The sequence below is a fragment of the Chiloscyllium plagiosum genome, chromosome 16, assembly GCF_004010195.1.
Source record: "Chiloscyllium plagiosum isolate BGI_BamShark_2017 chromosome 16, ASM401019v2, whole genome shotgun sequence".
Classification (NCBI taxonomy): domain Eukaryota; kingdom Metazoa; phylum Chordata; class Chondrichthyes; order Orectolobiformes; family Hemiscylliidae; genus Chiloscyllium; species Chiloscyllium plagiosum.
Window position 1 is genome coordinate 22,386,155 of NC_057725.1, and position 21,530 is coordinate 22,407,684.

A 21,530-nucleotide genomic window follows, 5' to 3' on the forward strand; every position below is an offset into this window, starting at 1 on the left:
AGTTCACAGGTCGGTGCAACATTGAGGGCCGAAGGGCCTGTTCTGCGCTGTATTGTTCTAGGTTCTAAAACACAGTTAGTTACCCAACCATATATTCATGTACTCTATAGCAGTATACTACTTAGCAGTGATTTTAATAAGTTTTCATTCGTAAATGAGAAAACATGTTTTGCATTATACTATTGCTATTTCATTACAATAATTTAAGCAGGATTGCTTACAATATGCCACAACAGCTTGGTGGCACATGGACTTAAAACTTATGAAATAAACATGATGGATAAAACGTAATGCTGTTGATATTGATACGGCTCAAATTACCTGCATCCGATATTGCTGCTGAAATCGCTTCCGTATTGGTTCCATAACAATTCGTTCTGGTACCCTAGGAATCGGAGACTGATGAATGACATCAGAACCTGGGAGTGGGCTGCTGGCTGAAGTTTGCTACATGTTGAAAAGAAATGCAATTTTGTAGTTTCATCTCTTAGCAGGCTTTATTCAGTCATTTGGCAATGTCCTGAAACGTGCCTCTACTTTATACTGCCTTGGGCCTGTGGGGGTTAATTGTCACATTGAATGCTAATCTGATCAGTGGCATCACCCACTTCCCATCTTAAACCATGCTAACTTTTTAAATTTTAAAATAATTTCTACATAAATCTTGGTTGGCACAATCATTTGTTCGTTCTAGCTTATGGCAGTTCACAATACCTTATGAAGCAATTGAAAAAAGTTTTTATTTGATACTGCACTATGACAAATACTGTAATACATAAAACAAAAAACAAACTAGTACTGTCAGCCAATGGTAACATCCATGTTGTGATCATTATTGCAATATGGGCGATCTGCAAAAGCACATGCTCTGATGGAGAAGCATAAAATTACTGTCAGCAACTTCTCTGTTCTCATAAAAAGGTCCCAAAGTTGTCAGTTTCAACAAAGAAAGTTACAGCAAATGTTGACAATGCTGCCGTCATTATTATCGTAAATTTGTGACCAGAATGTCAAAAATCATTAAGATTTGCCTGGTGTCAAGAAAGTGTACAAATCAAATAGTGTACAAGTTTCAGTTCAAACAAACCACAGGTGCTCAAAATCTGAAAGACAATGCCTGAAAGAGTTGTGGAATTTAACAACTTTCGAAGAACAATTAAACCTGTACTGAAAGAGAACTCAGTATGAGGGAAAGGTACTGAGGAGCAGAACTAAACTGGTAACACTTTCAAAAAGTAGATACAAGCAAGACAGAACAGATGGTTTCCTTCTAAGATTTTATGAAACCTTGCATTTTCTATAACTTCTAACAATTACCATAGTGGTGGGCCTGGTCAGTTTCTAGTTTTAATTTTAACACATCTTAAGCTGGGTGGAGCAAAAATCCAAATGGAGGATGGGGAAAAACATTCTGCTTCTTTTTACAGTAAATATTTTGTTACTGGCGTGTGGGGAAAAGCTGACAAGGCCACCATATCATCTTAGCTGCATGAGGTGGGATTAATCAGGCATTTTGTCATTTCTACCCATGCTCTGCCCTCCGTCTCCTTCTGGCTTGTGAAGCAAATTTCAGAAAAGCATCTGATGTCAACAATAGATTGTGTCCAGCCTCACTGAATGATGCAACCCAGGGACAAACAGGAAGTTAAGGAAGGAAGTTAAATTCAACAACACGAAAAAAAATAGAAATTTTTCTTGCCTTCTCTTCTATAATTTGCATTTGACTTGGCAAAGGTAGCTTGTTGCAAAGCTGTTGTTCAGCATCTTCCTTCTTGCTGTAATCAGCAATAATGTGTGCGACATCAGTGGCTGGATGGCTGTTTACAACACCATTGACTTTTGGCGTTCCAGAGACATCAGTTGTTTCGGTAAGTATCTCAGTTTCATCATTCGCCAGGTGATTGAGCTTGCTTTTGTGCTTGTCTTTCTTCTCCCACATCGTTTTAGCTTGGAAGTCATCATCACTATCCACTTCATCCTTTGGAAAGTACTTGGCCATTGCTTTGTTGAAGCACCGTTCTACAGCTCGCGCCATTTGGGTGTATTCTAAATATGTTAATTTTGTGAAGAAAGAGATCATGTAAGTAAAAGTTAGAAATGAGTTATCTAATATCAAGATCTTGAAAATAAAACTGAAACAGTAAAGTTTATCTAACAGAACCCAATGTCATATATAAAATAAAAACTTAAGAGCATAGAAAGAACTTGTATGTTTATGCCTAAAGTAGTAGTCTGTTTATAGAGTCATAGGGATGTACAGCACGGAAACAGACCCTTTGGCGCAACTTATCCATGACGACCAGATATCCCAACCCAATCTAGTCCCACTTGCCAGCACCGGGCCCATATCCCTCCAAACCCTGCCTATTCATATACCCATCCAAATGCCTTTTAAATGTTGCAACTGCAATAGCCTCCACCACTTCCTCTGGCAGCTCATTCCATACACGTACCAACCTCTACGTGAAAAAGTTGCCCCATAGGTCTCTTTTATATCTTTCCCCTCTCACCCTAAACCCATGCCCTCTAGTTCTGGACTCACCGACCCTAGGGAAAAGACTTTGTCTATTTATCCTAAACATACCTCTCATGATTTTATAAACCTCTGTAAGGCCAACCCTCAGCCTCCGACACTCCAGGGAAAACAGCCCTAGCCTACTGAACCTCTCCCTACAGCTCCAATCCTGCAACCCTGGCAACATCCTTGTAAATCTTTTCTGAACCCTTTCAAGTTTCACAGTATCCTTCTGATAGCAAGGAGACCAGAACTGCATGCAATATTCCAAAAGTGGCCTCACCAATGTTCTGTACAGACACAATATGACCTCCCAACTCCTGTACTCAATACTCTGACCAATAAAGGAAAGCATACCAAATGCTTTTTTCACTATCCTACCTACCTGCGACTCCACTTTCAAGGAGCTATGAACCTGCACTCCAAGGTCTCTTTGTTCAGCAACACTCCCAAGGACCTTACCATTAAGTGTATAAGTCCTGCTAAGATTTGCTTTCTCAAAATGCAGCACCTCACGTTAAACTCCATCTGCCTCTTCTCAGCCCATTGGCCCATCTGATCAAGATCCTGTTGTAATCTGAGGTAACCTTCTTGGCTGTCCACTAAACCTCCAATTTCAGCAAACTTACTATCTACACCTCTTATGCTCCCATCCAAATCATTTATATAAATGATGAAAAGTAGTGGACCTAGCAACAATCCTTGTGGCACCCCACTGGTCACAGGCCTCCAATCTGAAAAACAACCCTCCATCACCACCCTCTGTCTTCTATCTTTGAGCCAATTCTGTATTCAGATGGCCAGTTCTTCCTGTATTCCACATGTAATAATCTGGAACAGTTTGTTCATTATACCATGTTAAAAAAAAATTGATTATGGGTTTAGAGTGTCTTTCAATATTTGCAATATATTGTGCAAACAAATTCAAAACCAATACAATTGGATGGAGGCTTGCTTGCTGAGCTGGTAGGTTCGGTTCCAGATGTTTCATCACTGTACGAGGTAACATCACCATTGGGTGCCTGGATGAAGCACTGGTGGTATGGCCCACATTTTATTTATTAATAAATAAAAAGTGGGCCATACCACCAGTGCTTCATCCTAGGCTCACTGATGTCACCTAGTATGGTGATGAAACATCTGAAACCGAACCTTCCAGCTCAGCAAGCAAACCTACAACCAGAACCTCAACCTGAGCGACAAATCTTCTCAAAACTCGCTAACCAATACAATTCTCATGTCCCATTCTGTTAAAGATATTTGAAAGTTCACAAGTTTCCATTCTATAGTTTCCAGTATACACTGTCCACAAAAAGAGTGTTTCACCAATCTTTAATTTGTTTCAGAAATCTTATTTCAGCTATTAACTTGAAGGTCAATTTTGTATTTTCAAACGTTATCAGTCTCTTCAGGAATTGTAACATAATTATTCGGCCTATGCAACAAGTAAAACCTTCATGAAAGGAAATTTAAGGTTGAAATCACGGAGTGTGTTTTTTTTAATGTCTAAGAGTCTGTGCGTGTTCTAGTGATGTACATGTGGTCTCCAGATAACTCCCTCTACATCCCCAAGCCATGTCTATTCAGGGACAAAAAGAAGTGTGCCACTGACCCTTTCCTCCACATGTGGCTAAATCAGACTGAGCGTCAAGATTAAACATGCACTGTTGCAAAGCATTACACCAACTACTTAGTATCAAGGAAGTAGGAAGAGATACTCTCTCAGGTTAATTAGGAATTTAAAGCAATCATTTTATATGATCAGGTATCAAACTAACCATTTCCTTTCCCATTGTATTGTTCACAGTTGTCAAACATAAGCCTAAAATCTGATTCAAAGGCCCATTTACTGCTGTACTTCTTTTTGCTTAGCTTATTTTCAATAGTTGAGAGATCCATCGGTTCCTATAAGTAGGAGAATGAATAAATAGAAATAAGCATTATTGTTGTAGGACAATGAGAATCGTGGCACTACAGGTCTGCCAGAGACAGGCAAAATTTAGTCAACTATTACTTACTACCATATTTCCATTAAAGAGAGTGAAATGTTCATTAATTTGCATTGGTTAAGCAATGACTAATAAAATTATTCAGCATATCTCCAGCTACTAGTCATTGAAGGGAAACAGAAGATATGACAGCTTCTCCATGAAAAATTGCTGAACTTGGGAATTGTACCACATTCTAATTGAATATAATATTCCGGTTTTTGCAAACTATTAATTTACTAAAGCTGTATCATTAACTTTTCAAACAGATTTAAGAGCATTTATTATTGCCTAGAAAAATATAGGCCCAATACTTGAAGCAAAGCATATTTAAGTAAGCATAATGGGTAACCAGTCTCTAAAACATTACCGTGAATTTCCGGTACACATTTACAACATTTTGCTTAGGTAGTTTTCAGCAGCTTATGATTTTATCTCTACAAACACATCAAGAGAAAGCTCTCATTTTATCAGTCTGTTGTTAATTATCCCATTATTCCAATCTACGTTCTGTCACTTTTTAGATATAAAGTCATGCACCACATTGAATTTCACCTCCCTGCTGAAATAAATTTTGTGAATCTAGCTAAACATTACATCTAGTCTTTTAAATTTTGTAACCAAGCAAGATTTATATTAAGAATAATTAATTTTAAACTGGACTTCAAAATAAACTCAGCAGACTTTAGTTGCTGAAATTGACAGAATCAAAACAACTTCAAAAATTAATAACCTTTAGCATCCAATTACGCTTTTTATTCCTTTTATCCCAAAAGGAGAGTATATTTGAGGTAATCAGAACCACTTTAAATAATATGTCAGTTTTCAACATTGAATTTCTCGGAGTCATAACCTTCATAAAATTCACATTGCTGCCTTGATGCTTTAGGCCAGATGCGACAATAAGTTTATATTAAACAATATTACATTTATGAAACAGTAAACAACTAAGATAACAAATGATAATTTTTAAACAATCTTTTACTCTGACATACCTCAATAATTTTGTGGTAACCAGGTGCATAGGATTCATCCACTGGTTCATTAAAAGGCCAGGAATCTTTGTGACCTTTTACATTATCCAGCACTGCCAGCAACAATAAAATGTCCACTGGTTAAACCAAATTCATGCATTGCAAATTGGATGAAAGTACAACTAACAGCACAGTACCAAGACCACAGAAATCCGCTGCATATCCATTAAAAAGTAGTATTCAAGCATGACTATTCTATGGAATATATATCAAAGAAAGAGGACAATCACTCCAACTGATCTATATTTGTGTTCATGCTCAATGCAAGTCTCCTCCCATTAGACTTTATCCAATTCATTGACATATCCTCCCACTGAGGTTGGTTCACTCAGTTGACGGAACAATGCAGAGTGATGCCAACTGTACAGGTTCAATTCCTGTTTGGGTTGAGACCACCATCTCAACCTCAATCATTGCCTGAGGTACAGTAACCACTAGATATCTGTCTCCAGTATGAGAGCAGCCTGTGCTCCTCTGGGATTATAGTGACTTCCATGTTTGTCCTCCTCCCATTCCTATCCCTCTCAAGAGTTTGTCTCATTTCCCCTCAAATGCATCTGTTTCTGAAGAAAGCCCTAATACAATTAAGATTCAATTAAGGTCCTAATTAAAATGGAAGGTTCTACTATTAGTATGTTATTTTTCACAATATAGAGATAGGAGTTGTTTAAGTAGATATCGTAAAATGCTGTCACAGTAGAAACTTGGACAATGTTATAATACCCACAGGTACCATAGCGACATCAGTGTTGAAAAACATACAAACCTTTGTACATTGAAACATATTCTTCATCGTCTGTATAATGCCTGAAATTAAATAAAACTGTATTAATGTAAAAAGAGCAAAGTTCTGGTGTTACCAAAATTCCTGCATTTACTTAAAGAACAAATTTACAGATTTCTCCTCCCCTTGGAAAGGTTAACAGATGGAAGGCAGGCGATTGTACAATAGGTAATTGCTTTGCAACTAGGACTCTATGCAAGTTCCTCATGTTTGTCAGGGAACATCTCACACAAGTAACTTAATTCAGGGGCTCACCATGTGGGAAAATCATGAATTGTTTACATCCTACTCATTTTCATGTTTCTCTCAATTCACTTCACTACTATCCTTAAGCTGGCAATTGCCATTAGGGTATCTACCTGCAGTTATTACCAGCCTGCCATGTTGTTCCAATAAAAGGTAGCTATTTCCATATATCAGTCGGTAAATTTATGTTGGTAATCTACTCAAACCAAGCACAACAAACAGTAGAATGAAATCCGCTCCTTAACCACTGGTGGGAGAACAACCAAGAACAGGAACCCCAGCTGATTTTTCCTTTCCATGACAGATGGGTGCTGGCTGAGATCAGGCACAGTGCAGGGATGGAACCAAGCCTCTTCCTGGTCAACATCTGTCAGTATCACAAAAAGATTGATTCTATCCACCAAGCCACCATGGAGTTTTTGGTGAAAATAAACTCGCAAAGGAAAGCAGATAATTATGATACTAAAGTAAAGTCACAATAATTAGAATGAGACTTCAGTAAAAGATCAACAATGAGAGTGATACTAAATTAAAATGCAAACATATCAGATATATATCAGCTACACAACACAGCTGAAACATCTTACAATTCAGGCCTTTTCTTAACAGGTTCCTCATGTTTAGCCGGAGAAGGTGCTTTAGAATTACATTTTCTCTTCAGGGTACTTTTCACATAGGACATTTGTCTCTCTTCTCGTAATTGACGACGTCTTGCCCGTTCTATTTGGGGAAGGAGAGAAACCAAGTAAAACTACTAAAAAAAAAAGCTTTTATTTGAGAGTTATGCAACAAATGTTTTGAACTTTTTCTTCAATAGGTATTGCAGGTAAGCCATTTGTTGCCCACCTCTCATTGTTCGCCAAATAGACTGACTTGCTAAGCTAATTCAGATTGCAGTTAGGATTCAACCACATTGCTGTAGGTCTGGAGTCACATATAGGCCAGACCAGGTTTCTTCTCTAAAAGACAAATCCAAGGACAGATGGGTTTTTACCATAAATTGAAAGTTTTCATGAAAACTATTCCAAATATTGAATATTTACTAATCAACCAGTTCAGGGATGTTATTACACACCTCCCACATCGCAAGATGGGATTTGAACTGTAGCTTTCTGGCTCAGGAGGTAAGAAAACTACCATTGCACCTCTGTCATAAAGCCAGTTGGAAACAGACAATTAACTGAAATATCAAAAGGTGCAAATCAAGATTCAATGCCAAGAAACTGAGCACCTGAATGTTCTCCATCCATTGGGGAGAGGAATTGTCCTTCACTTGCAGCACTTTCACTAACAAAATTAAGGGAAAAAGAGGCAATTACAGTATCATATATAGATGGCTAAATGCTTCCAAATGCTTAATTCTCCCTTACTATAATGCAAGTGAAGGTTCTGGCATTCCTCAGATTCTGAAGCAGTCCACACCACATCAATATGCAGCAAAACCCAGGCAGTGTGCAGTCCTGGGCTGACAAATGACAATTATCATTCACTCTACACAATGCCAGGCAACGAACAACAGCTACAAGAGAGAATCTAACCACCTCTGACTTTAACACTCTATGGCATGGCTATTACTGAATCCTTCATGGTTAACACACTGAGGGCTAACCATTAACCAGACTGTAAACTGCACCTGCCATATAAGTACTTTATCAGCAAGAGCAGGTCAGAGACCGGAAACTCAGCAGTGAACGCTACCACCCGCAAGATTCCACCCATGTTGCACACCATCCTGATTTATATTTCAACAACTTCTTCACTGTCTATGGATCATAATCCTGTATCAGCACTATGGTGTACATATACCCCACCCAAGAATTGTGACCGATGTCTCCTCTAAGTACACAGCTGCTTCAAGCTGCATAGCAATTGATGCCAGCACACAACTGCAGCTATGACTTCTCATTCCAGCAGTCACAGCCATATACAGACCTCAGAGGAAAGAAAATTAGAGGTAACATTGACTGTTACAGCTCAAGGATGCAATTCACTGCTATGATGTCATGAACAATTGATGCTGGATTGGCTAGTGGTGCCCACATCACATGAAATAATAAAAAAGGTTTGACGTGATTCATCTGCGAGAGAAACATAAAGCTTCCCAATAGAGATACAAATAAAAGGTCTATATTAACTGCCTCTCACACAATGCCATCTACATACTTACAAGTAAATTAGCATCTTTAATCCATGCTTCAACAACCTTCATTTGTCAAGCACCTTTAATGTTGACATCGCAAGGTTCTTTATCTTGACCAGAGTTGTTGATCAAGAGGTTAAAATATTATTCACCTTACGAACACTGAAAGAGGGCTTTACATACTAAATGTTACGGAATCCATCTACTATTTTACAAAAGGCTGTTCTTTCTTCCCAGAAAATGTTTCTCAGAGGATTTATTTTGCCTCAGTTTTCAGATGCAAATACTTGGAGGGAGCCAACATGGCTTATGAGGAGATAAGTGAACATTCTGAAATTGAAAACCTTTTGAGATAATTTTGACTCAGTCATGTCAATTAATTAGACTATAACAACTTTACATTAAATTAAGTTGCGGACGTGCATCCTCATTTAACACAGACTCTGTTAGTGTTATTTCATTCTGGTGTCACTGACAAAATAAGCAATGGGAATCCTTTTAACATCACAAGATGCATTATGTCATTGCCATGGTTTTCACTGGTCTGTACTGTCATCTCATAGCCAATGTTCTGCCAGCAGACACCATTACGGGTAACCACTCTCTGCCAGTCATTACTAGAAAAATCTCCCAGTGATCTGGAGCAAACAGGGTATAACAACAATTCAGTTACTTCTGTCGCCAGTCTTTCTTTCATTCACTGTCAAAGCCTGGTGTCCTCTGTCATTACCAGGAAATCCTTCATGCATTCTTCTAGCCAGTAACTTCGAAATTCAGAAAAGCCAAATCTGGGATATGCAGTATAATTGGTGGTTGAAATACAGCCAGAGTTTTTGCCAAGCGCCCTCCAGGCAATTTACAAATTACCTCGTGATTAGACAGAAAAGGATTGATTGTAGAGAGCAAGAACTCATCTATGGCCAGACAATTGTTCGAGGAGGCAATGGAGGAGCATTTTAGTGTTTGCGACAAAAAATTGTAATGGAAAAGGAAAAAGACAATGTGCAAAGAGTCTTGGATTGGGTGAAGGCAGATTTTATTAAAATAAGGCAAGATTAAAATAAGGCCGAACGCATTCCCTTTATGGCAAAATATAGGAACAAGAAGCCTAGAGAACTTGGAGATCTAGAAATATTCAGAACTGGATAAAAAGGAAAATAAAAACAAAGAGGTGTAACAGGGAGCAAATCAATGGAGGCCCTAGGGGAGTATAGAAAGTGCGAGGGTGGTGGGATTTAAGAAAGCAACTAGGAGATCAAAGAGGGGCATTAAAAATTACTAAACAAGTCTAGAGAGAATCCAAATACATTCTACAAGTTTATCAAGGGAAAGAGATTGGCCGGGGAAATAACAGGGCCCATTCAGGTCAAAGGGTCGGGAGGGAGAGCGGCAGGCACCTGGGAACTACAGACCTGAGAGTCCAACTTCAGTGGTGGGTAAGTTATTGGAAGTGATTCTGAGATAAGATTTATAAGCATTTGGAGAAGCAAGGAATTATAAGGGATAGTCAGAATGATTTTGTGCAAGGGAAATGGTGTCTCACAAAACTGATTGAATTTTTTTGAGGAAGCAACCAAGAAGATTGAGGACGACGGAGCGGGAGACATTGTTTACTTGGACTTTAGTAAAACATTTGATAAGGTTCTGCGTGGTAGACTAATTAGCAAAATTAGATCACATGGGATTCAGGGTGAGCTTGCCAATTAGATACAAAATTGGCTTAACAGCAGGGATAGAATGCTGGTGGATGGTTGTTTTTCAGGTTGGAGGTTTGAGACCAGTGGTGTTCTACAGCGATCAGTGCTGGGACCAGTTTTGTCTGTCATTTATAAAAATGATTTAGATGAGAAAAAAAGGCCTGGTGAGGAAGCTTGGGCTGACATCAATATTGGTGGTGTAGTGGACAGTGAAAGTGGTTATCTCAGATTATAAAGAGATCTTGATCAATGAGCTGAAGAGCAGCAGATGAAGCTTAATTTGGATAAATGCGAGGTATTACATTCATTTTGGTAAAACAAACAATGGCCTTGAATAGAACAGAGATACCTAGGGGTTCTACTACATTATTCTTTGAAGTTTGCATTACATATAAATAGTTAAGACGACATTTAGCAATCTTGCCTTCATTTCTCAGATCTTTGAGTAAAGGAGTTGGGATGTCATGTTGGAGGTTGAACATGACATTGGCGAGGCCTCTTCTGGAGTTCTGGCTGCCCTGCTATTGGAAGGATATTAAGCATCTGGAGAAGGTTAAGAAATTTACCAGAATTTGCCAGGAATGGAGGGCTTGTATTATGAGGAGAGGCTGGATAGGCTTGGACTTTTTCACTGCAGGTTAGGAGATTGAAAAAAATGTCACAGAACAATCATGAACATAATTACAAAGGTGTTGGAGGGGTTGACCTCAAAGGAGAGGCTGAATAGGCTGAGGCTATTTTCTCTGGAGTGTTGGAGGTTGAGGGGTGTCCTGAAAGAGGTTTATAAAATCATAAGGGGGATGGATAGGGTGAATAGATATGGTCTTTTCCCAGGGGTGGGGGAGTCCAAACCTGGAGAACGTAGGCTTAAGGTGAGAGGGGCACGATTTAAGAGACCTAAGGGACACAGAGGGTGGTGCGTGTATGGCATGAGCTGCCAGAGGAAGTGGTGGAGGCTTGTACAATTACAACGTTTAGAAGGTATCTAGATGGGAATATGAATAGGAAGGGTTTCGAGGGATATGGGCCAAATGCTAGCAAATGGGACTAGATTTACTTTGGATAGCTGGCATGGATGAGTTGGATCGAACAGTCTGTTTCTGTCCTGTACATCTCTATGACTATAGTGTAAACTGGCTGAATGTCATTAGGAACGTGTTTACTAGTGTGAAATTATACATTTACCTACTATCTAATCAAAAAATATGGCGAGAAAATAACGTTAAGAATGCATTTTCAAGTGATTCAATAAATTGCATAAGGTACCCACTTTGATGTATAAAGGAGCATTCCAAATGATTTACTTATCATACTTAATCAAAACAAAATGACCAGATGGAAATCATTTGGATCTCTGTGCTTACCTTGTTGGGCAAGAATTTTTCCTTCTTCCTCAATACGCTTAATTTCTTGGGGTGTATACAGCCTTTGTGCTGCAAGGTAGAACCCATCTTTCACACCCTTTTCACCCAGCCGACCAAGTAGGGTTTGTCTCTGCTTCAAAAAAGACGACAACTAGTAGTTCAAAGTGACTTTGGTCAAAAATTAACAATAAGAGCCTCAGGAAGAAAACCATCTATTAAAATTACATTACTAGGTTATAAGCAATACAACTAACTTGCAGCTCTTGATTTTAATTCGCTATTTGATTTTCTGAGGGGAGATAGCGTAATTCATGTGCTTTTGGTTACGATATACAACATTTGGAATATTTTGACACTGTAAACTTGATACTTGCACCAGTACATGCTTGACTGTGCTATCTACAAAATATTGGAGAGAGGCACATATCATAAAACTCTGAAGGCTTAAGGAGAGAGAGAGCAGGAAAAGGGTGCTGAATGAAAACTCCTGAATTCAATCAAGCTGTTTGGGAAAGGATACAACCACAAACTCTGGTGGTGGCTGAGACAAAAGAAAATTGGAGAGCTAGTCATTCCATGGCTGCCCTCACACACACACACTAGCAGAATCTAGCTGATAATAACAGCTTTGACATAGCCATGGGTTAGTTGCTTTGTTCACTTTCTTGACTATATATTTTACAATGAATAAAACAAAGATCACTTACAAGTTCTTCCTGCTGAGTGCGTTTCACAAGGAGACGATCAGAAGCTCTGCGAGGAACAATTTCTGCGTATTTCTTCTGTAACTGCTTCTCCTGTGAACAAAAGAAAACTGAATTGTGTCACAATGTTCGATAATTTCAAGATAATCCCATAGTGCTACAAATTAGCAATCACTTAACAGGGAGGAGAGGGAGAGAGAGTGGAACATTAGCTGATTGTGTTTAAATGTGTAAGTATTTTCAGATTTTAAAAAATTGTACATTGACATACAGTTAACTTTACCCAATATGCTTTAGAATAAAGACTTCTTGTTTGAACTGGTCTTATTGTAATTCTGCACCAGGCGGTACTACACAAATTCCTCAGTTCCAACTCTGTTGTTTTGACTCTTCTCCTTACCAACTCTTGCTACACTATTGTAAACGTAAAATCAACATACGAAACAGATGAACAAAAAATATGGATTTTACATCTTTGCACCATGGGCTAGTTATTCCCCATCTTCTAGTTTCACTTTGGCTGAAAACCCCATTTAGTGTAAAACAAAACACCTTTGGTCATGACTCCTATTGCTGTGCATGATTAATCCATGAATAAAAATATAACTTTGTCTTGCATTTATTTTTTGAATGAATCCAAATTTAAATGAACTGTTTTCTTTTTATTAAAATAAGCCATGAAATAAAAATTTGCAGGCTAGCAAAATTAACTTTTGAGAGCTGGAAATATAAGCCTCGGAGTTAATACATTTACACAGACTGGATTCTAATCTGATTTCTTATTCTGGATAAAGGGTATAAAGCTGTATAAAACTGCTTCTATACTGGCCTTTGGCAGTTGGATGAAGGGGATGGGCACCTGCAAATCACTTGATGTAGGTAGCAGCTATGTCAAAAGAAAGGTACGTGCTCAGAAGGCTTTCTGAAAAAAAAAATCAGTCTTGCCACTGAACCAGTAAGCCATCACATCACACTGCCACCTAGATCATATAGTGTGAAATGAACTTCCGAACAATAATATACTGCTTGTTCTCACTTCTTAACTGACCTTCTGTATAATCAGATTGCTGATTTCAGGAATAAAATTCTCAGCTAAAATTTTGTATAGCTTCCGTTCTTTTGAACACTGGCTTTCTTTAAAACCATCAGCTAGATGCTGCCACTCTTCCAAAGTGTGACACACAAGAGACCAAGTATTCCACTCTTCTAGGTGCATTGTCATTGAAGAATCTACAATAAGAAATTAAACATAAAACAAGTTATCTTTCATAGCACCAGGACTTCACATGAATTCTGAAGGACGAACAAAGATAAAATGTATCCTTTTACAGGTCATGGTTTGGAAACTTACTTAACTTTTTTTTAAATGTAGATGAAAATACTCAGACTGTTGCAAGAAATGTTTTGAGTAACATTTCACTTATCAGGTAACAATGAGGGTATGTAAATATATGGGCTGCAGACCAAAACCAGAGTGATGTCGTCTTTAACTCGCTCTGGAAGCACAAATGTATAAAATTTGTGCTTCAAGCCTTTCTCCTAATGTGTAAGCTTCTCAAAAAAAGGCACAGCATGCATTTCGGGAACCTATTTGAATGTTATCAGTAATGGTGAGAGTGCATGAATACAAAAGTAGGAAGGTCATGCTTCAGTAAACGGGGCAATGATGAGTAGTGTTGCCTCTAATGCATCCCCTCCTGTTTGCTCTGCTGTCAGACTCCCCAGGCAGTGCTTTGCATTGGCTTCCATGGATCAGCACACTGATCACTGTACATAAAACTTCCCAAAGACTGTGCATCTTGAAGTGATAGTTACCAGTGACACCACATATGGAGTACTGTGCACAGTATTGGTCATCTTGTTGAAGGAAGAGTGTAAGTGCATTGGATGTAGATCATGAAAGATTTACTAGACTACAATACACGACTGGGTTGTCTTAGGAGGAAAGTTTGGAGAAAACTATCTTAGGAGGAAAGGCACACTGGAGTTTATAAGAGAAAGAGGTCACTTAACTGAAACATAGTGTCTCCAGAGGACTTGACAGGGTAGATAGAACATAAAACAGTACAGCCCACGATGTTGTGCCAACTACTGATCCTCATGTATGCACCCTGAAATTTGTGACCATATGCATGTCCAGTAGTCTCTTAAATGTCCCCAATGACCTTGCTTCCACAACTGCTGCTGGCAACAGTGGAGTTGATTTTTCCTTTTAATGGAGAATCACAAACTAGGGGTGACTGTTTAAAAATCAGAGTTCGCAATTTAAAACAGGTTAGAGGAATTTGTTTACTATCAAAGGGTTTCAAGTCTTTGGAAATCTCTTCCCAAAAAGGGGGTGGAAGCAGGGTCCTTGAATACCGTTAAGACAGAAGTCGACATACTCTTGTACATCAAGAGGGTGAAAGGTGATCAATGGGATACAAGAATACAGATTTAAGGTTGCAATCAGATCAGCACAACCTTCTATAATGGCAGATCAGGCTTGTGACATTGAATTACCTATTCCTGCTTCTTGTTTTAATGCATGCTCACATTCACTGCATTAGAATGTTTGATTATTTTCAGAACAGCATTTTTTTAAAGCCTGCTAATCAGTACAAGGTAAAATACAGGAGAGTGCCCACACTGTACAAAAATAAAAAAGGGTTAACATCCCGCTACACAACTAATACCTTTTTATCAGATTGCTGGAAATCCGAGGAAAGGAAGAGAAGGACGGCGATTACTGACCTCCAGAAGAAGGACAAAAAATAAAGGTCATGCCTTGGCAGAAAAGAGGTGCTCAGGAACCTGAATATCTGATAACCAGCGGGGGAATGAGAGCGGCTCGGAGCAGGAGGGAGAGAACGGCAATGTGAGCAGGGTCTCCAAAATGGTGCCAGATTATGGCGACAAAAACAATTTTCACTATTTTCCCAAGTACATGTGACAATAAACATCATTCATTCATTACTCAGGTTATTTAGTTTAAGATGCCTTATTAAAGTAGGATCAATTATTTTTATTGTTTTTATATAATTGCATGCAGACATATGTTATGAGTTAAACTAAGTGAATCTGATCTTATCTGCTTGTATGCTTTCACATTCTGAAGTAAAGCCCCTAATGATCCAAATGAAATCTCAATTAAAATCAACTGTACCCACCTTTGAAATGACTGAGGACTTACAGATCTGAGTCATGAAAAGTCAGCCCTGACCAGAAATGTTTTTGTTGTTAACATCCTGACTGCTGTTATTATAAAACTAGATGTAGGCTAGTGAGAGTAAACTACTGAAAGTAGATGTGACAGACAAAAGAGATATAAAAACTTTCGAGTGATATGGATTGTTGACAACAGTACTGATTGCACCACCTTGTAATTGGGCGCACAGATTTTAAAAGTCTCATGTTCAAAGTAGTACCTGAGGTTTGATAAAAGTTAGCCACTTATCTTTTGAAGTTAAATTGCAGAAGCAACATATTACTGTACAAATTTATGTCAAAGTTTGGACAAATTATTCTTGCTGTCAGGTCCCTTTCCACAAAGAAGTGAACTGCAAATGAGACAAATAAATCAAAGTATGGTCACTGTGAATGAGATCCAGAAATGGTCACCACCTAAATTCAGAAGGTGGTTAATGCAAATATTGCCGAAATTCAGGTGAAGGAGGTTACTGCTGTCACAATGGATAATACTGCAATAATTTTGTCTCCTCATGAAGTGGAATTACAAATGAAGAACCATTATGACATGATGACTTTTAAATGCACCTTCTACTTATGTAGATTCGTTCTTTGAAGTCAGTAGATGTTGCATTGTGTTTTGAAAATTGCAAATAGCATGAGGTACTTGATGAAGTTGTAATATGACACAAAACAACACTGAGCAGTTTCATCTCCAATTTTAACCCAAATTTAATCCTCAATTTACTGATTATACAACTAATGTTATACTAATACTGGCTACATTTTTGTGCGCTTACCAGCATCGTTTTCCTTCTGCATATTACTTTCTTCATCAGATGTTCCATCCATGATCCCACTTTCCTTTTCAACTCTCCCAAACTTATCACTGTTAATGTAGAATAACTAAACATTTAAAATTTGCACTCATTCATCAAAAACAAATTTTGGAGCATTTTAACAATGATAATTAAACTTCTGAGTGAAATGCCCATCCATTTTCCTTCAATTGTCTAAGTGCACTGCCTGCATCATGCGCCAATCACTTGGGAAGAAAGACAAGATGACAAATTTGCAGAGCCCTCAAAATTCCTTAGCTCCCATTCTCGTTTGGAAAGACTGGAAGAGGGAAGGAATTCCTTCCCACATGGGGCCAGCCGCTGACAAAATCATCGATTACCTGAGAAGTCATTAGCTTGAAACTAATGCTATACAGTGCTTCGTAACATTGTATTGACATACTCTAACACGGTAATTTAATATTTAAAATAGTTAAGACTGCAATAAAAGCAAACTACTGCGGATGCTGGAATCTGAAACCAAAAGAGAAAAGCTGGAAAATCTCAGCAGGTCTGGCAGCATCTGTAAGGAGAGAAAAGAGCTGACGTTTTGAGTCTAACTTACCCGTTGTCAAAGCTTTGACAAAGGGTCAGTTAGACTCGAAACGTCAGCTCTTTTCTCTCCTTACAGATGCTGCCAGACCTGCTGAGATTTTACAGCATTTCTCTTCTGAGTTAAGACTACAAGCTGGGTTTTCCACCATTGAATATCATTTTAGTAACTTTGTGCCAAAATAATTGAAGTGGGAGAAGACAAATTTCAAGTAAATTTTAAGAAGCTGCCTATATGATTTCCTTTTGAATTATCACTAGCCTGTTCAAAGTACATTTCTACTTTAAAAACAGAAGCACATTTTACTACCTTTAAACCCCACCTGTAGCACATTACATATGCTTTACTTCAAAGAAATGCTTGTTTAGATAGTCTACCCTACCTTGTTTTACATAAATTATAACGAAGTTTCCACTTTTTCTGCTTTTCATCTTTGCTCTTTGTTGTAATATTTTTATGCACGACTCGAGAATTTTTTCCTCTCCTAGAAAGCCAACGTTGAAAAATTTGAAATACTTTGCATTTCACAATACTTCTATTCCGCAGTGATGATAGTATGCTGCATTGATGTTTCAAGTTGTTACACGCATACATAAACATAAGTCATTGGTGGTGCACAAAATATCAATTTCATTTTGAGTATTGAAGAGAATGACGCAGAGTTGTGGTGAGCACCAACACCTTCATTATGACCAGTTATCACTTAATAAATAATCTCAATTGTTGAAATAAAATTTATAAAGACAAATAAAATTGAACACCACTTGCAAACAGTCTTCCATTTCCTATATCTCACAATTCCTTGAACTGCTACAATTAATATATATTTAATAAGTTGTCACAAGGCGCATCTGATTTGCTGGCTTTATAACAGTGTAATGAAAAACGAACAGCTTGGCAAAAAGTAGGGAAATGGCCTTTGTCCGAAATACAAAGGCCTAAGATGACCAAAATGACTGCTCAAGTAAAGAGATAAATAAAAGTTTGTGCAATGCTAAACGTAGGTTTCTGAAAGAATGACGACAATAGGAGAATGAACGTTTGAGAGAGATTTGGGAAGAGTCCATTTTCTCTTAATTCACAGCTTGCCCAATAGCTGTCTTATTCTTTACCTACCTCCATCAATTACAATTGTGTTCTGTATTTCCTCCTCTTCCTTTCCCCGCACCTTTTCTTTCCCCTTTCTTTGCTTCCTCACCAGTCCCACTTACCAACCACTGCTATACAATGGTTCTGCTATCCACAACTTCTAAGCTTGCTTGTTCTGAAAAATTCAAATATATCCTGAGTACTTGTGTTCAAACGTCACAGAAAACAGAAGAATTGGAGGTTAGTCGACAGTGAAATAGTGCAATGGATTCTTCATCAGATGGACCAAAGGGCCGAGGAGTGGCAAATGAAGTTTAATTTGAAAAGGCAAATCAGGGCAAGACTTACACACTTAATGGTAAGGTCCTGGGCAGTGTTGCTAAACAAAGAGACTTGGGAGTGCAAGTTCATAGTTCCTTGAAAGTGGAGTCTTAGGTAGGATAGTGAAGGCGGTGTTAGATATGCTTTCCTTTATTGGAAAGAGCATTGAATTTAGGACTTGGGAGGTCGTGTTGCGGCTGTATAGGACATTGTTTCAAAAGTGGCCGAACCACAGTGTGCAACTCTGGACTCCCTACTATATGAAGGATGTTGTGAAACTTGAAAGGGCTCAGAAAGGATTTACAATGATGTTGCCAGTGTTGGAGGGTTTGAACTATAGGGAGAGGCTGAATAGGCTGGGGCTGTTTTCCCTGCAGCATTGAAGGGTGAGGGGTGACCTTGTAGAGGTTTATAAAAATCATGAGGGTATGGATAGGGTAAATAGACAAGATCTTTTCCCTGGGTATGGGGAGTCCAGAACTAGAGTGCATAGGTTTAGGGGTAAGACGGGAAAGATTTAAAAGGGGCCTAAGGGGCAATGTTTTCATACAGAGAGTGGTGCATGTATGGAATGAGCTGCCAGAAAATTGGTAGAGGGGTATATGAATAAGAAGGGTTTAGAAGGATACAGGCCAAGTGCTGGCAAATGTCACTATCTGGTTGGCATGGACAAGTTAGTCCGAAGGGTCTGTTTCCGTGCTATACATCTCTATGACTGTATATTAACAACATATTAAAATATTGCAGGTAAGTACACTTGTCATTAATTTCCAAAATGAACTCTTACTCAGCAAGTTTAAAAGAGAAAAGTAACATCAAGAGGGTGCAATAGAAAGTTTACATTGAGGGGTTCAGAATAAAAATATAGACATGGAACTTCTACAAGTGCAAATTGTGAAGTGTGATTCTGAATGAATGTCAAACGATATCTGCAAACACTGGTCCAATTATAACTCCTCCCTGCATGACCTAAGTTTCCTGAAAACACAAGAGGTTGATAAGAGAAAAAGAAAGACAAATGAAACAAAAAAGGTGACTGAAGCCTGAATATGGCATTGAGTGATCTTAATGTTTTTGACTGTGATAAAGTCACAGCCCAATAATGATTAAACTTATTGAACATTTAGAATGCCACTAATTTAAAACAGAGCAATGACAAACTAGTAATGTCTGGGCTGCGCTCATCACAACTTCCATGGGATTTTGGGTGCATCCATTTATACTTCTGAATCATGCATCTGTGAAACAAACTTACACACAGAACTATTTAGAAGTCTTAATACTATATTATCTATTTACAAGCAGATTAAAAATACTTTGTGCTTGAAAGAGTTCCAACCTTAATTTGTAATACAGAATTTACATTACTTATTATCATTCTTTGGTGCTTTAGATTTTGATGTTTCCTTGGGTAGTTTTGGTGGAGGGAGTTCTTTGTACAGTCTGGTGCCATAAAAATACCAGTATCGTGCTCCAACACTGTCCTCGCCGAGGGGCTCTACTCTTAAGCTGTCTGCCTCAAGACCCTAAAATAAATCAGTATATGATATCAGAATTAGATACAAAACTCTGCTTTGTAACACCTCAAGCCTACTGACAAATCAATAGGCATGCATCAGCTTACATAATTACTGGATAGAAATTTTATTGAAAACCTGATATCACTGGGTGCAAGTCATCAACAAAATGGGTGAAAAGTGAAAAATGTGTAGAAAACGCAGTTTTAAGTTGAGAGCACACAATAGATACAAAACTGGCCTAATTCAGATCAAAGCAAATTTGACCAACAACCCAATTTATCATTATCTTCCGAAAACAGAAAACTAAAGATCTGAAGCTTTTCATTAGAACAAAAACTAGCTAAGAATTGCTCAGAATTATGGGGTGATGGTAGTTAATAAAGTGAACAAGGAAAAATTATTTTTCCTGGTCAGTGACAAGAATATTAGGACTTTGGAAAAGTCTTCATAAAAGACTTTAATAATCAAAATGTAATATTAACTGTTACAATCATAATGGCAGGACTATTAGAACTGAATTACCTACCAGAAAATGTCATGGAAATCCAAACTTACAAGTTAACTGGATGTAATAATTGTTAGAGAAACAATTAAAAGAGTATAGGATAAAGTGAACAGTTCTTATTTGGAAAGCTGACACAGGATCAATGGGCTGAACGAGTGCAATTATCCAAAGCAAAGCTTTTTAAAAATATCTAGTAATATCATTCCATTCTAATCCATGTAATTCGTGTTTGCAAGGAGATTTAAATAGCAAATCAATTAAGAAAAGTGGTAAGGAAAAGCCAGGGAATGATTGACTGGTTAACCTGACATTAATGGTGGGCAAGTGGTGGGGGTGTCCGGAGGGACCAGATTTACATGTATTTGGAAAGGCAAGGACTGATTAGGGAAAGTCAACACAGTTGTGTGTGTGGGAAATCATGTCTCACTAACTTGATTTGAGTTTTTTGGAGGAAGTAATGAAGATGATTGATGAGGATAGAGCAGTGGACATGATCTATACAGACTTCAGTAAGGTGTTCAGCAAGGTTCCTCATGGTAGGCTGGTAAAGTTAGATCACATGCAATACAGGGAGAACTAGCCATTTGGATAACAGAAGATGGCGGTGGAGGATTGCTTTTCAGACTGGAGGTTTGTGACCATCGGTGTGCCATTGCTTTTTGTCATTTATATAAATGATTTGGATGTGAACATAGTAGATATAGTTAGGAGGTTTTTAGATGACACCAAAATTGGCAGGGCAGTGAATAGTGAAGGTGGTTATCTCAAGATGAAATATGATCTTAATCAGATGGGCTAATAGGCTGAGGAGTGGCAGATGGAGTTTAATTTAAATAAATGCGAGGTACTGCATGTTGAAAAGGCAAATCAGGGCAGGATTTATGCACTTAATGTTTTTTCTTTTTTATTTGTTCACAGAATGTGAGCATCGCTGGCTAGGCAGCATTTATAGCCCATTCCTGATTGCCCAGACGGCAGCTAAGAGTCAACCACATTAGCTGTGTGGATTCACATGTAGGCCAGACCAAGTAAGGATGGCAGTTTCCTTCCATAAAGAACAGTG

At 38.2% G+C, this 21,530-nt stretch overlaps 1 protein-coding gene across 4 annotated transcripts in view; it reads right to left on the bottom strand.

Moving 5' to 3' along the window:
- LOC122557689 (cat eye syndrome critical region protein 2 homolog) overlaps nt 1-21,530 on the bottom strand; it is an 88,409-nt gene that overhangs the window by 24,372 nt on the left and 42,507 nt on the right. For 2 of the 4 annotated variants that reach the window (XM_043705535.1, XM_043705538.1), the window contains exons 4-15: nt 19,811-19,968; nt 17,415-17,516; nt 16,441-16,529; nt 13,521-13,702; nt 12,476-12,565; nt 11,769-11,901; nt 7,155-7,287; nt 6,304-6,344; nt 5,499-5,590; nt 4,294-4,420; nt 1,700-2,046; nt 322-447 (exon numbers count right to left, since the gene is read on the bottom strand). In XM_043705535.1, coding sequence (XP_043561470.1) covers nt 322-447; nt 1,700-2,046; nt 4,294-4,420; nt 5,499-5,590; nt 6,304-6,344; nt 7,155-7,287; nt 11,769-11,901; nt 12,476-12,565; nt 13,521-13,702; nt 16,441-16,529; nt 17,415-17,516; nt 19,811-19,968 — 1,620 coding nt within the window. Of the gene's footprint in view, nt 1-321; nt 448-1,699; nt 2,047-4,293; nt 4,421-5,498; nt 5,591-6,303; nt 6,345-7,154; nt 7,288-11,768; nt 11,902-12,475; nt 12,566-13,520; nt 13,703-16,440; nt 16,530-17,414; nt 17,517-19,805; nt 19,969-21,530 lie in introns of those variants that run through there. The other 2 variants (XM_043705536.1, XM_043705537.1) reach the window with 2 other exon arrangements.